Here is a 16,405-nt window from a genome sequence, read left to right as displayed (position 1 = left end):
GCAGCTTTGCCCACTTTGTCTAAAACGTAATAAATTATATACTAAAACCTACCTCTTGAATCACTCTATCTATTAAAAAAACCGCATCAAAATTCGTTGTGTAGTTTTAAAGATTTAAGCATACAAAGGGACATAGGGGCATAGAAAGGGACATAGAAAGCGACTTTGTTTTATACTATGTAGTGATGATCCAATAAGTCAGTTTTTCTATTTCTCAGAAGGTTAGATAGGTAGGTATACACAGTTAAAGCTAACTATATATTTAATTTAATACAACTCTACATATATCCAGGACGTGATGTAAATACATTATACCGTTTTGAATGTCTCCGAGCACATCCATCTCTCTTAACACGACATTAGCGAGAAGTAAATCAATCTTAATACCGACAGATCGAATAATATTCCGATTATCTATACATAATTCATTATATATATTGTTTTTACTAGATTAAATGCAAAAACCGATAGCTATCTCGAACACGGTACTTGCGTCCCGCTTGGCGAAGCGTGGCGATCTCAAAACTTGACAAGTGCATTACTCCATCGCTCGTTAACTCAAAGTCCAAATATTATTGTGGAAAATGAGCGGGAACTATACTTTTTGGAAGTGTAAGGTCCTCGCGAAGAGCAGGTCGAATCTCTTCTAATGAGCAAAAGAATTAGTGTAATTTTAAACTAGCTGTGTAAAGGAGTGAAACGTTCCTTCAACATCATCATAGAAATCAAAAACAATTAATTTGGATATTCACAGATAAAGTGAATAGATTTTATCGCTCTAGTTAGGCGCGTTAGATCGCACTTTAGCATAAAATAAAGTGAAATTGCGGTAGACATTTCACCGCAATCTCATTTGATGATTAGTTCTTCGATGAAGTAAAGTAGATACTATCAAACTTAATAGTTTTTGAAGCCTACAAGCCTATTTTATTCCCACTTTTATCCATTACTTTGTCCTATATTTATTTTGCTTGTCAAGATGTACAGAATATCATCAAAATTTATAAGTACTTTCCGATATTATCTTCGAACTACATAGAGCACTAACAAGCCCCTCCATAAAATGAACACTTCTCTGACAAATATGATTTTAAGTACAAAATATACGTTAATTTCAAGGTCAATTAAATAACAGACATTTGCGTATATTTTCAATTTAAATAATATATATTTTTATGCTCTGATGATCTCGGGTAATGAGACTTTGAATATTTCGTCCTTGAATTGTCATTGCATGAACATGAATGACAAAAGCAGGTGTATTCTGAGCATTAAAATTTATATTCCTTTCTTAAAATATTTAGTAGTAATAGTATATTTAGGTAAGTATATATTCATACTAAGAAAAATATAATATTAAAACTGTTCTTTTATAAATTGAGTTTCCATAAAATTCACAATGCCACAAAGCTCTACCAAAAAAGAGACTTACTACGCAAGTTGCATTTTAATTAATAATCACGTGGCCATGCGCAGCGCAGTTCCTTTTTAGTCATTTTTTTTTAATAACAGCAGTTTTTAGTTCCATAACTTTAACGTCAATAACTTTATTACTTTATGCTTTAACCGAACAAATACAAACCGTAAATTACGCCGTTATTGTCATACATCTTAGATACTATGTTCAATGATTATTCTTGTAATGTTTCGTATTATGCATGATGTGGTGTTACTCAAATCCTACTACTATTCTATAGGCGAAAGTTTGTATGGATGTATGGATGTTTGTTACTCTTTCACGTAAAAACTACTAAACCGATTACAATGAAATTTAGCACACATATAGAGGGTAACTTGGATTAACACATAGGATAGGTTTTATCCCAGAAATCCCACGGGAACGGGAACTATACGGGTTTTTCTTTGAAAACGCGGGCGAAGCCGCGGGCGTAAAGCTAGTAAATAAATAAATATATTATTGCCATTTAGAAGTTAAATATTTTAACCCAAAAAATATATAATAAAACTGACAATAATTGTCGCAAAACTACGTGAAATATTCGATTCGAATTTATTGGTCAATTAAAAGTTTACAACTTTTAAAATCGTTAAATTGACAGATATCTGCAGTGTAAAATGTATATATAGTACCTATGTATAAAAAATCCATGCTTTTATGCATGCGATAAACTGATTTGGTGGTTCGCCTGATGGTAAGCAATCGAAACACCCATGAAAATTTGCAGAGGTGGAGCCTCTGCTTATCTGTGGCCAGTTTTTTTAAGTTAAATTAATGACGATGGGGATAAAGGAATGGACGTTATGTAGTAACTTTTAATTAACTTAACTAACCCATAAACTCTTCCTTGGGCAGTTATTACCGCGCGAGCGAGGAACCGAAGGCTTGGGTTTGATTCCTGGACTAAACAGAAGGCTGATCACCTACTTGTCACCTACGATCATTGAAACAAATGTATAATGCATCTGCCTCATACAGGAATTCACTTTTTTGTAAATACCCAGTTATTCCATGTATAAATTTCAAATACGACTATAAATATGATATTCTCAACACGGTGTAACATCAACCCACATCCCAGCAGAGCACGTGCAAGCTTGCTAGTTAGACCGCGTAATGAGCGAACGTATTTACGAGGCCACCTCATGCTTGTTTGAAGCTCTCTTATCTAGCTCCTAATTTACTATACGACCTTTACGTTCAGCCGGGATTATCTCACACCGAAGTTATCGGAGATGATTCAATTGTGTTGTAATGGAGGTTTTTCGGTTTTATATGTTTTCAACAGTTTGTATAGGACTTAATTCTTATTTTAAATTGAACTGCGCTGTGTCAGTGTAAAAAGCTTTCTGGAAGATTCATCCTAACGGCCAAATTTAGGTTCTTACTTTAGGCATGTTCAATTATTTAAGAAATGAATTCTTTCTATTGGAAACAGAATGTGCGATTAATGGTCGAAACATCATATTAAAGAACCTTAGACGGGACATCAGATATCAAATATGAGTTTCCTTAAAATATCTTTTAAGAAAATTTTTTGCATAATCGAATTACAACATTTTTAATCAGCAAATTTAAACGCTCATCAAATATTATTTGTCTTTCAACAGAAAAAGAAAATTAAAAAACGCCTGCGCTTCGCGCGCTAAAATCAATCAAACTTACACAAACCACCCTTTATATTACAATATTCATAATCCATACCAAACACCTGTGCCTATTCACTTTATCATGTATACCGCAATTCTTTAGTTAAGCACGTGAATGTGACATTAACATAACGACACAAGACCGTGCGGCGCCTGTCCGCAACTATTTATTGAACTTGTGCAGTGGACATGAACTTATGAAACTATACTATGTGTTTGTGAGGCTTTTGTGTTCACCTGTGGCTTGTGTAGTGCTTGGAAGTTGAAACACGAATGTTGCTGTTTGGATAGCTTTTTGAATCTATAATATGTTATTATCTATCACTCTAACACCTTCTAAGAAATAATACGTAGATATAATAAAAATATTAATGTGTTGTTTTGTTACGGATTTTTCTCGGAGATTCATTTTTGTTGCTCTTAAAACTAGTAATTGATGAGCTATAATAAAACTTTATTCTAACAAGCAGATAAGCTTTAAAAGTTCCCAGCTTCGTACTAATTAAAGTTGAAATTCTGCCCTAAAGTGCGTACCACACCTACTACTTTACTGTTTATAAACTTACATACTAATTTATTTATCTCTTTTTATTTTATTTATAGTTATTTACATTATAAAATCATATAAATAAGCAGAAACACACATACGCTCGCGCTTATATTCGTAAATTCATTATATTATCCTCGATAAAGACTTCCTCAGGTATTTGTAAGTGTTTGTGAGATGATAGCTAATTAATTTATTTAATTTATGGGGTGCTAAAGCTGGGAGGACCGGTGCTAAATATATTATGTGAATAAAGCACCTCTTTCATGATAGAAATGTTTGTAAGTATGTATATAAGTTATTCTTTTGATAATAATGTAGAAATTATTTCTGAATAAAATTAAGGAATATGGTTATCCGAAATGATTTTACTTGAATATTATTTAGGTGCCTATTTATTTAGGGACTAGCTTCACCGCTACCCGAATAAAATACATACAATTATGATCTTTATCAGGTTATCAGAATAACAGGTTGTTTTTACCTACTGCCATTGCCAATTGCCAATATAAAATTTTACATAAAAAATAAGACCATCAACACCTAGCGGATTTTTGCAGAACTAATCCGACTTAATACATCCTTATTTGTGGCAATGACGACATTGTTAGCCCCAGTGTATTACACTCCTCACACTATACACCAGAAGCAATGGTCTACAATCTGTAATCCAGGTTTAAACCAGATACAAGCTCCCGATGATTGCTCCTTATACCAGTAGACATTCCATCAAACATTCTCTTTTATAATACGAGCACAAATTATGCCCTTTCTAAGCAGTCATATAATCTAGGCGTAACTACATAAATAGTATACACTTATTTAAACGCCATTTCTGTAGACGCCCGGAAACGGAACGCAACAGTTATTTCGCTCTTCTCTATATAACGGTTTCATCATTTGCTAGATACTTTTTCTTCGTGCACGGTAATATAGCGGTACTATGAGTTGCGTCTCGATAGCAACTCGATGGAAAGTCGACGTCACATTTCGCTGGCTTTTGATGTCCTTGATTTAAATATAACGCTGTGTAGTCACATATAAGGGAGGATGGTTGTTGTAAAAGGACAAACAAAAACACTTCTATTGCTATTTTGAACTGAAACAATTATTGATTTATTGCGCTATGCACGATTAACTTTACACACATAAATATAATCGTTGTCTAGCTTATTGTTTAACTTATTATTATAACTCTCATGAACGAACTCTTCGATCGAGTTTCGATAGAGTCGAGAAACATTAGTAAATTCAAACTTAAAGTGCATTCACCAGACCCAGATACTGCTGGTAGGAAAACGATTGTAATTCGGATGATATCAAACTGTTGTTTAACAAACTTTGCAATTATTTCAACGAACATTTTTTTTTTTTTTTTTTACTTAGGATAGGGAAGCGCTTGACCACAATCTCGCCTGATGGAAAGCTGAGATGCGGTCTAAGATGGTACACGCTTCCCTAGTAGGTACCGGTTCACTCTTCGTTTGAAGACCCCCATATTGTACTCGTCGGGGAACACAGATTCAGGAAGCGCGTTCCAGTCCCTTGCGGTTCGAATGAAGAATGTAGAATCGAACCGCTTAGTCCGGGTACATGGAACGTCCACCATATGGCGATGCCTAGAATCTGTGCGCCTCGACGATCGATGGAAGAACGGGGATGGCGGAACAAGTTCGTGAAGTTCCGCAGCGCACTCACCAAAGTGTATCCGGTAAAAAACCGATAAGCTGGCCACTCTGCGACGATGAGCGAGGCTCTGGAGTTTTTTGCCTACTAGCTCATCGTCGTTTATGAGCCTCTTGGCACGCCTCTCTATCGCCTCAAGCGCCTCCAGCTGGTACTTGGCGGAACCGTCCCAGAGGTGAGAGCAGTATTCCATGCACGATCGGACTTGTGCTTGATAAAGGTTGAGCAACTGTCCCGGGCTGAAATACTGTCTCACCTTCGCCAGAATTCCAAGCTTTTTTGAGGCTACTTGGGCTTTGGATTCTATATAGGAACCAAAGTTCAGAGTAGGCGTCAAGGTGATGCCAAGAAGCTCGAGGTGGTTGGTTATCGGTACGGATACACCCTGGAAAGTCGGAGTCAGATGGAATGGACTCCGTTTAGCGGAGAATAGACACGCCTGGGTCTTAGTAGCATTGAACTTGACCAGATTGGCATCGCCCCAGTCGGAGACCGCCTGTAAGGACAAGTTCATGCGATCGACCATCGCCTCCCGTAGAGACTGGATTTGTGCCATACTGGCTCGCGCGCTGGATACATATCTCTCCACAACAGTGCTATCGTCTGCGTACCCATAGATACCGGGTTTCAGCAGATCGTTGATGTGTAGCAAGAAGAGTGTTGCGGAGAGAACTGATCCCTGAGGGACCCCGGCATTGATAGCCATTAGGTCGGACGAGCAGCCATCAACGACTACTCGTAACGACCGGTCTCTCAGAAAATCTGAGATCCAGGCGCAGAAACCGGTAGGCAGACCGTAGGATGGAAGCTTGCCCATTAGGCTATCATGCCAGACCCTATCGAAGGCCTTTGAGATATCAAGGGAGACAGCAAGTGCTTCACCATGATTCTCTATGGCCTCGCTCCAGACGTAGGTGGCGTACGCTAGAAGATCCCCAGTGGACCGGTTTCGGCGGAACCCGTATTGTCGGTCACTGAGAAGGTCGTTCGCTTCTAGGTGTGCCAGGAGCCTACTGTTTAGTACACGTTCCATAGTCTTACAGAGTATGGACGTGACTGAAATTGGCCTATAGTTGGAGGGGTCGGCACGACTGCCTTTTTTGGGCACGGGCTGCACGTTGGCAAGTTTCCAAGATTTCGGTACTATTCCAGTCGTCATCGAGAGGCGAAAGAGGCGTGTCAGAACAGGAGCAAGTTCAGGCGCACAGGTTTTAAGTACTATGGCTGGAATTCCATCAGGGCCACTGGCTTTATTCACGTCAAGATTCCGCAGCGTTTTAAGCACCTCAGTCTGACGGATGCGAATTTCCGGCATATTCACCTCGCATCCAGGTAGACTGGGAGGTTTCGCATTTGCGGGATCAAGACGAGAATTTTCCGCGAAAAGAGAAGCAAAAAGGTTCGCTTTCTCTACGGCGGTGTGAGCCAGCGACCCATCCGGTTTCAGCAGTGGAGGAAGTGAGGGGCGGCAGAAATTCGATTCAACCGTCTTAGCCAGGGACCAAAACGCTTTGCTACCAGAGGGGTAAGAAGCTAGTTTGTTCCCTATACGGCTGACGTGGTCAAATCGAGCTTTCCGTAGAGCCTTTTTGCAGGACTTGGCGGCCCGGTTGAAGGCTTTCTTCTTGTCTGACACGTCCTTGGCCTTGCGGTGTCGAGCATCAACCCATGCCAGATATGCTTCATGCTTTAGCGCTTCAGCGCGTCTGCAATCGGCTCTGAACCAGGGCTGAGCTTTGCCGGACATGGCCACGTCCGAGAATGGGATAAAGTACTCCATTCCCTGTCGCAGCACATCTGTCACAGCATCCGCGCAGGTCGAAGGATCATCAGAAGAAAAGCAGACAGGCCGCCAGGGATAAGACGCAAAGAAGGAACGCATCTCATCCCAATCTGCTGACTTGTATCGCCACACGCGCCGAGAGCCCTTAGGACTGGGATCGGGCGGCGAGTAGACAGATACAGATTTCACCAGACAGTGATCGGAGCTGCCAAGCGGCGAAGAAATCGCCACCGAGTAACGGTCTGGATCTGTTGTCAGCAGAAGGTCCAAGCAATTGGCTGTGTGGCTCTCAACATCAGGAACCCGCGTCGCTCCTTGGACCAGCTGGGTGAGATTTAATGCAATGGAGAGTTTACGCATCTCTCTCCCAGCTAGGTCAGTGCACTGGTATGGGTATAGCCACTCCTGGTGGTGGGCATTAAAATCCCCCAGTAACACAAGCTGAGCGGAAGGGTATTTGTGTTGAGCAGCATCCGCCACCTCACTAAGGTACTCTGTGAGCCTGATCGTCTCCTGGTCTCCGCTGTGCGCCCGGTAGACACAGGAATAGAGAAGTTTCTCTGGGCCTGTGTCCACACATTAGAGGAATATAAATAATAAAACGGTTAGTATATGCGGAGTATAATGGAAGATATTTTAATTTTATATTATGTGTTTTTATTTAACTTTATAGAGATTTGAACATTTGATTTGGTTATAGGCATTGATTGGTAAACACGACGTCACAATATGACAACAGAATATGCAATAGCATAAGCGTACTTCATATTAATATGAGAGCAATAGTAGTAAGACAGAGTTTGGAACAGGAAAAAGCTTAAAAGTACTTTCAGCATTTTCATTAATTCCGTAGTTACTTAAGAGTGGTCTCTTATTTGTACTTTTTATTTAGTATTAGCAATAGAATATTTTATAGTTTAAGTTTTAGTAGAATATTATAATGACTCACACACGTATACAGGGTTACAGGTTAAGTCGACCTATTCCTGTTAAGAGCATATAGTAGGGGTCAAAACAAACTGATTTGATCTTATAATACCATATCCAAAAGTTAGCCGTTGAAGAGTTATTGCAATTTTAATTTTTTTCTTGAAAATGCCACTTTATCTTCGCATTTAGCGTTTAATTTTTTATTTTACTTATTTGGTCTGGGTTTTTTTAAGTTTTTATGTAAAGGTTGAGTTAAACAATAATTCTCAGCAATAAAAATCCATATCGCTGCAAACAATTCAAAGAAATGGCTTTTAATCTAAAAATAATAACATTTAAGTAATTTAGTTAACTCGTTTTAAAGAAAGATATTGAAAAAAATCTCCATGAAAATGTGTCTGCAGATGTTTTTAAAAACATATACATGTTCTTAGCTATGTAAAAAGGTATGATAACCTCAGGTAGCATTCGTAGATTCCAAGAAATCGGGGATAAACATGGGACACTGTTAGGAAAGGACAACATCAGAATAAATTTTGTCATAATTTATTTTTCTTAAAAACTTTACAGTTCCTGCTCAACATGACTTCCTCTATTGCGAACACATATTCGAAACCTTTTCCGCAGAGTACTCTTAGTCAAGAGCCAATTAACAACTGGGGTAGTCACCCCAGTTGTCAACCAAATGAATCCCAAAATGTGTTGGTAAGCGCATAACTTTAGAACAGCTGAACCGATTTCTTTAATTTTTTTTATTATATTCCTTGAAGTACGAGGATGGTTCTTATGTAGAGAAAACGTGAATATGTACCACGGGCGAAGCCGGGGCGGACCGCTAGTTTCAAATAAATTAATTGGACCATACTTCCTTCCGGACAACCTAAATGGTGAAAATTATGGACCTTTCTGCGCCAACTTTTAAGCGACCTACTTGAAGACATACCCCTGACTTTGTTAAGAGACATGTGGTTCCAACATGATGGCTGCCCTGCACCTTACAGAAGAAGTGTTAGAGAATGGTTAGACATCAACTATCCAAACAGATGGAACGTAAGAGGTGGGCCCATACCATGGCCGGCTAGAAGTCCAGACTTAACCCCCATAGACTTTTACGTATTACGTATATGAAGAGTCTGGTGTACAATGAGCCGAACCCGATTCCATCTGTTGATATTTTACGACAAAAATTATCGATGCAGCCAATAAGATGAGGAACCAATTAACAACTGGGGTGACTACCCCAGTTGTTAATTGGCTCTTGACTAAGAGTACTCTGCGGAAAAGGTTTCGAATATGTGTTCTCAATAGAGGAAGTCATGTTGAGCAGGAACTGTAAAGTTTTTAAGAAAAATAAATTATGACAAAATTTATTCTGATGTTGTACTTTACTAACACTGTCCCATGTTTATCCCCGATTTCTTGGAATCTACGAATGCTACCTGAGGTTATCATACCTTTTTACATAGCTAAGAACATGCACATGTTTTTAAAAACATCTGCAGACACATTTTCATAGAGATTTTTTTCAATATCTTTCTTTAAAACGAGTTAACTAAATTACTTTAATGTTATTATTTTTAGATTAAAAGCCATTTCTTTGAATTGTTTGCAGCGATATGGATTTTTATTGCTGAGAATTATTGTTTAACTCAACCTTTTCATAAAAACTCAAAAAAACCCAGACCAAATAAGTAAAATAAAAAATTAAACGCTAAATGCGAAGATAAAGTGGCATTTTCAAGAAAAAAATTAAAATTGCAATAACTCTTCAACGGCTAACTTTTGGATATGGTATTATAAGATCAAATCAGTTTGTTTTGACCCCTACTATACGCTCTTAACAGGAATAGGTCGACTTAACCTGTAACCCTGTATAATTTCTCTTTAATTAAACAGAGCATATGCTTAACAAAACATATAAATCTTCAACTAATATTACGTTGCTACCTTATACGAGATATTATCGTGAATTTTATAAGATCTTAAACTTCAAGTGATTTAATTTATGCTTTTATACGCCGTGATAAAGTTAATGGTATCGTAAAACGTAATTAGTTCGCAGTCAACCAAATAACAATTTGATTATTGCTGGACAAATCGAGAACTCAACATGTCTTACTAAACATTTTATTTAGATTCCAATATTAACATGGTTAAAAAGAAAATCTGAAGTTTGTACAAGTCTTTGAAAATGCAAGGATATTTGTGCTTTCTGGCGCTATTCTGTACGTTTGAAGTTGTCCAAAACAAAATGGAGCCTTTCGTAGTTGGCGGGGAGTATGCCCGAATTACTCAATACCCACACTCAGTATTTCTGGACATCACATGTCAGGATACGTTTATTTGCGGAGGTTCTCTCATCACTCAACAACTAGTACTGACTGCTGCCCATTGTATATCTACGTGTAAAAGCAGTCGCGGCGATCACGTGACTCTGAAATACGGCCATGAATACTTGGAGCAAATGAAGTCAGCGGTGGTAGGGAAGTACGTGAAACATCGATACTTTGATGATGATACGTTGGAATTTGACATAGCAATGGTACTTTCTAAGACCGTGGTGCCGTTGGGCAAATTCGTAAAACGGGTAGCCATTTTGCCTAAGAATCCGCAGCAGCCATTGGCGGGGTATATGGCTGGCTGGGGAGTTATTAACGTAAGAAATTATATATTAAATAATCATGTTATTCTTTTATTATGTATTCTAAACGGATACATAGCTATTAATTAAATAAAGTAAAATTAATTGTTTAAGCCACGTTTAAGCTTTATAAATTAAAAACTAAAACATAACATTCTTTTGACAGCGTTCCATTGAAAATTTAATTATTTAATATATTTAAAATCTAAGTTTAAAAGTATATGAAGGCCCAATATACGCGTAACATGGTTTAATCAGATAGGTATCTAAAACCACTACCTTCTTACTACTCTTCTACGTAATTATAGTCCCAAGAAGAAGAATCGATGGCGCTGAAGGCTACAGTTCAGAAGTTTCAACCGAGCGATGTGTGCAGTCTCCTGGGGCCTTTACCGGATGGTACCTTTTGTGCAGGGCCTATTAAGGGACAGGGGGCTCCTGATCAGTGAGTTAAGAAAATATTTTTAAGAACAACTTTACACTAAAAACTATATTACCTCTATAATGTATAAGTACATAGATATAAATGTTATAATTGAAAACTGAAGACCAAACTTATTAACAACTGTAATTTAATTTAAGAATATATTATATCTTATGGTTGTGAAATATCTCAACCAAATCTCAACGTACGTCTTTGATTTAATCATTGATTATTCATCCATTTATGATTATAATTTTTAAATGTATGAATAATGTAATTGAATGTACCAATTTTCGATCCTATTAATAAAAAAACCATACAAAAAATGAGAATTATGCGAATAATGTCATATAATAATAAAAAAATAAATAAAATAAAAAATGTCTCTAACTACTTAACTATGCCCTAAGGTCTGTTTCTAAACGTTTCTCTCACAAGATATACATAGAATATGTCTTCTGTGCTTTCAAATAAGTTTTCTTTTCATATTACCTATTGTTATGCTGGCAGCACCATAAAGTGTTTAGAAAATATAAATGAATACCTTTTTTATTTTCCAGGGGTGACTCAGGAAGTGCCTTCGTTATAAGAGGCTACATTCAGCTGGGCATCGTCTCTTATAAGAACCCTAAGTACAGCCTGGTCGTCTACACCAACACCACATACCACTATGATTGGATTGTGCAAGCGGCTGATAAGTTAAACTGTTGAAAAATAGCGGTGTTTTATTTGTTCCTTCATTCTAATTTTATACTACTTATCTGTTTTTTTGTTAAATAAAATGAAATAGTGACCTCTGAAAATAAGTATACTTACTATGAAAATCCTTCCAAGATCACTCAAAAACAGCATACCTTAAATTCCAGGAGAGATAAAAGATTTATGAAGTTAAAAGAATAGTATATTTAAATAAACCAATTACCTACTAAATCATATGTATGTCGTGGCCATATCGTAGATTTGCTCATTTCATGAAATGGCCAACATAGTTTGATCAGATCGTTAAATCGTCAACGTTTCACGATTTGGTCATCGACATTTGGCCAGATCGTATAAAATATAGGTTAGGTTAGGTTAGACTTTAATAAACAACGCACGAGCCGAGCGAGCAAAGCGAGCGTGCCACGGCAGCGGCCGGCGAGTGCCAGAAGCGAATCGCTTTTTAAAAAAGAAACAAAAATGGTCGCATTTCGTGAAATGGCCATCCACGTTTGGCCAGATCGACGATCTGGCCAAATGTGGATGACCAAATCGTGAAACGTTGACGATTTAACGATCTGGCCAAACCAAATTGGCCATATCATGAAATGAGCAAATCTACGATATGGCCACGACGTGTACATATGAAAGTTTTATCAATTTTACTTTATTTAAATAATTTTACTTTAAGCCTCTTTGGCTGACTGTTGATAAGAATCATTTAATAATTCAGATGTTAAAATCAAATAAAAAATATTATTTATAAAGAATTGCAAGTTATTCATCGTAACTTGCAATTCTGGCAAATTATATTGAGAATACTTAGTTGAATTCTATTTATCAAATAAGCTAGGGACAAATTCTGGATACCTACTACGATCTTTCCTTTTTCATCAACGCAGTACAAAATAATATGAGCGCTGCAACTGGGTAGATGGATGAGTGTGCTAATTACCATCCGTGCAACATTGATAACTCTCACTTTGATAAGATATAGTTTAATTTATTTTCTTCTTCATAAAAAATGACCTAAAAATATTTTCGAGGCCTAGTTTATTTTATTGTTCGGCTTTATGCTTTTCCAAAGGCTACTTTAAAAACATTTTGCCTAGCGCTCTGCATTTGTAGAGGCAAAATTTGCGCTACAAAAAATAATTTAGATGAAGTCTATTCCTTTTATATTAAATTTATTCTAAGCAATAAATATACATAGAAACCAATTGTTTTTTTTTTCTTTTCACTGTTTAGTATCTAATATCTATTATTCCGATATTAATTATCTATCTATTTAATAATCCGTTTGGATTTATAGGGTAGCAATATTCTAATCAAATGCTACAATTCTATAAAAGGAGCCCGAAAAGTGTTCTAACTTCTAGCTGATTATGAAAGACATTGCAATTAGGAAACTATTGCAACCCTAGTGATGGTAGATTCAAGGGTATATTGTTAAGAATAAATTAACACATTCCATTAAAACATGGTATTTATACCTACAAAATCAAGAATAGGACAGCCAATGATAATAATAATTAATAGGCATTTAGATTTACTCATAGACTAAAACATGTCCATATCGGAGTCTGACATATTTCTCCTAAAAATAACGGGCCTATGACTCAATTAATAAACAAATAATCCTTATAACTTATTTTATTTGACTTCAGCGGACGTCAATACATCTAATTTCTTGTACAAATAATTTTACTTCACTATTAAAACCATCAGAAAAAAATGTTACGTCACAGATTTTCGTTCTCTTGCCGGTCACGAGTACCATCTTCGATGACGCAAAACATAAAGCACTTACGCGGTAATTAAGATTCAATGATTCGTGTAATGAGCCGCAATGATACACTAAATGTGATCCATTACACTCTCAACAAAGTGACTTTGCTAAAAACAGAATGATTGTTGTAATTGCTTTTGTAATATTATTCGTTGATGCACAAGGAAAAATTGAACCTTTTGTGGTGAACGGAGATCGGGCAGCTATAGAATACTACGCTCATTCCGTGTTTCTTTCAATTCGAGATTATCAAGGCGCCTATATTTGTGGGTCGTCAATTTTAAACCAAAAAGTGCTTATTTCGGCGGCGCATTGCTTCGAATCTTGTAAGAATCCTGGGAATGTAAACGCGTTTGTCGGAAATGCTAATCGTGGTAAAGGCAAGAAATATAAGGTGGCTGATTTTATAATACATGAGCACTATGATTCTCATGAAGTGAGCAATGATATAGCTCTAGCAGTGCTACGGGTACCCCTTTCTTTGGATAAGTATGTTAAACGAGTGTCTATACTGAAGCGACCTCCTCCCAAGAAAATGGCGGCAGTCGCTGGATGGGGGCTAATCGACGTAAGCGTTACTTACTTGATTGTGTTATTAACTTCCTTAAATATTTATTTTTAACATATCCATTGTATTAATTGTTCCTGAAACTTTGTTTTAAACTTCTATAGAATATCTACCTATCTTCAGTTTTATCCGTATTATTACAGGAATATAATTCAATCAAAAGTACATGGCTACATTCAACAGAGCAGAAAGTGTGGACATTAGCTGAATGTAGGAAGGTTTTACCGGGTATCCCCAAAGGGTGCATGTGTGCTGGTGATACTAATGAAAATCGATATGCATCGGAGTAAGTATTAATAGTATATAGAGCTTACAAAGATCAAGGTAAATAAATATCTAAAATATACAAATATCATCAGATATGAGCACTGATTGATTATCCTTGAAATTTGTTACCATATGCGACTTACTATCATGAAGTAGAGGGTTGTGATTCCACCGGACAAATTTTTTTTTTTAATAAATAAATATTTCAGGATAATTTTAACACACGGCTCGATCTGATCCCATACTAAGCTTTCGCTTGCATTATGGAAACCAGATGCCTGATAAACATAGATATATAATTTTACATAAAATTATAGATAATTAACACCCAGACAAAGAGCAAACGTCTATGTTCATCACACAAATATTTACCCTGGGTGAGAATCGAACCCCCGAGTCACGACCGCTGGCTTGGAAGGCTGGGTCACTACCAACCAAGCCAGGTCAGTCAGTAAAACAATTCTTCGTATGGTTGAGCAGAATTATAGGCGTCCTTATAATCCATTGTTACAGCTCACTGCTTGTCAGAACGATTTAGCATAATTTTTATTTCATTTTGCAATGAATAAAATAGCCGTTAAAACATTGGTTACATGCATGAAAAAAATGTTTACGAGGAAACTAAATGAGGCGGTAATTTGAGCAATGCAATACATAGAACAAGTACTATAAAACAAGTATAATAAATAATGTTTATATAATTTTAGGGGCGATTCCGGCAGCGCTTTAGTCATCAATGACTTCATACAGATTGGTATAGTTTCCTTCAAAAGGCCAGAAACTACCCGAGGTCTAGTTGTGTATACGAACGTATCGTACTTCTATAGTTGGATCAAAATTAACTCACGGAATTTGTATTGTAAGGATAAACTTGGATGAATATAATGAGAAAATACTTAATAGTTTGATTTTTCAATTTTCTTGACTCATGTGACCTATCATGAAAACATCTACATGAAAACTCGATGTTAAAAATAATTTTAAGATCGATTAAACGCGCGTTTAATCTTGTCATGCTCAACAAAGAATTGTATACGTATGTGATTATCATTCTCTTTAGTTATTAAAAACATAACATATTAGGAATTTGTCGAAACAGAAACAATTAATTTGCATTCATTTTACAATTGCATTACGAACACTCGCCTTAACAGTTTTCACTCAACACCATGTGTGATGTGACAGTAACTTGCATTAACCCAAAGCAGATAAGAAAAAACATTTGTAAGGGTTACCAACATTTTCAAAATTACTTGACTTTTCAACAAAACAATTGCAACAACTATCAGCGCTTGAAAATACATGATACTATATTTATAATTCTTTATAAATTAATAAAAAAAATTAAGGATTTGGATTTCGTTTCTAAGACTTTAAATTAAAAAAAGAACAATAAATTCGTGGTTACATTTTTTTCAGCCATCATTTTTTTTTAGCCTTTTTGTCAGTGGTATAAACCCTATTTAACAATACACATGAATACCAGCGGTATATTAACACTGGCAAAGTGGCAACCTTATTCCCCAGTCCCCACCTTATTTAGCGCCGCATGCAAATGATCAATCGCTATGTAAAAAGCAAATCAATTGACTGATATAGACAAAAATGCTTAACATGTTCTACGAGCATGGTATGGTAATGAGCAGATAAATGCTTAAGTGATAGTTTTTGTGTTAACTTTTAATTTGCATATGTTCAAGATGATAAAGTTCAAACGGAATTACTCAGAATTAAAACATTCTGTATTTTTTCCGTGCATTCTTGACTTGACGCGTCTGCTAGTTATCGTTAAAGAAGAATTTTCTGCAGCAGTTTCGATCGTGACACACAAACTTTTAGTTAAGGCTTGTTTTACGCGTTTTTTCTATTCCTATCCAGGTTAAACGCGTGTTCTAAGTGGAAAAATGTCCTGAGGCAGCTGATCTTACCTTAAAAAATAAAATTTGGATATAGTCCTACAACC

General features: G+C 36.5%; 2 protein-coding genes across 2 annotated transcripts; both read left to right on the top strand.

The window, feature by feature from the left end:
* The first annotated feature begins 10,305 nt into the window (after positions 1 to 10,305).
* On the top strand, positions 10,306 to 11,830 carry LOC123706021 (trypsin Tyr p 3.0101-like). Its single transcript, XM_045655141.1, has 3 exons — positions 10,306 to 10,710; positions 11,004 to 11,140; positions 11,680 to 11,830. The coding sequence occupies exons 1-3, from the start codon at positions 10,306 to 10,308 to the stop codon at positions 11,828 to 11,830; spliced, it is 693 nt and encodes a 230-aa protein (XP_045511097.1).
* A 1,895-nt stretch (positions 11,831 to 13,725) lies between these two features.
* LOC123706020 (chymotrypsin-1-like) lies at positions 13,726 to 15,321 on the top strand. The gene is made up of 3 exons (XM_045655140.1): positions 13,726 to 14,175; positions 14,319 to 14,461; positions 15,150 to 15,321. The coding sequence occupies exons 1-3, from the start codon at positions 13,726 to 13,728 to the stop codon at positions 15,319 to 15,321; spliced, it is 765 nt and encodes a 254-aa protein (XP_045511096.1).
* Positions 15,322 to 16,405: the final 1,084 nt, after the last annotated feature.

This window comes from Colias croceus, chromosome 3 (assembly GCF_905220415.1).
Source record: "Colias croceus chromosome 3, ilColCroc2.1".
Lineage (NCBI taxonomy): Eukaryota > Metazoa > Arthropoda > Insecta > Lepidoptera > Pieridae > Colias > Colias croceus.
Note: the sequence above shows the minus strand (reverse complement) of the source record. Positions and strands in the feature narration are given on the sequence as shown.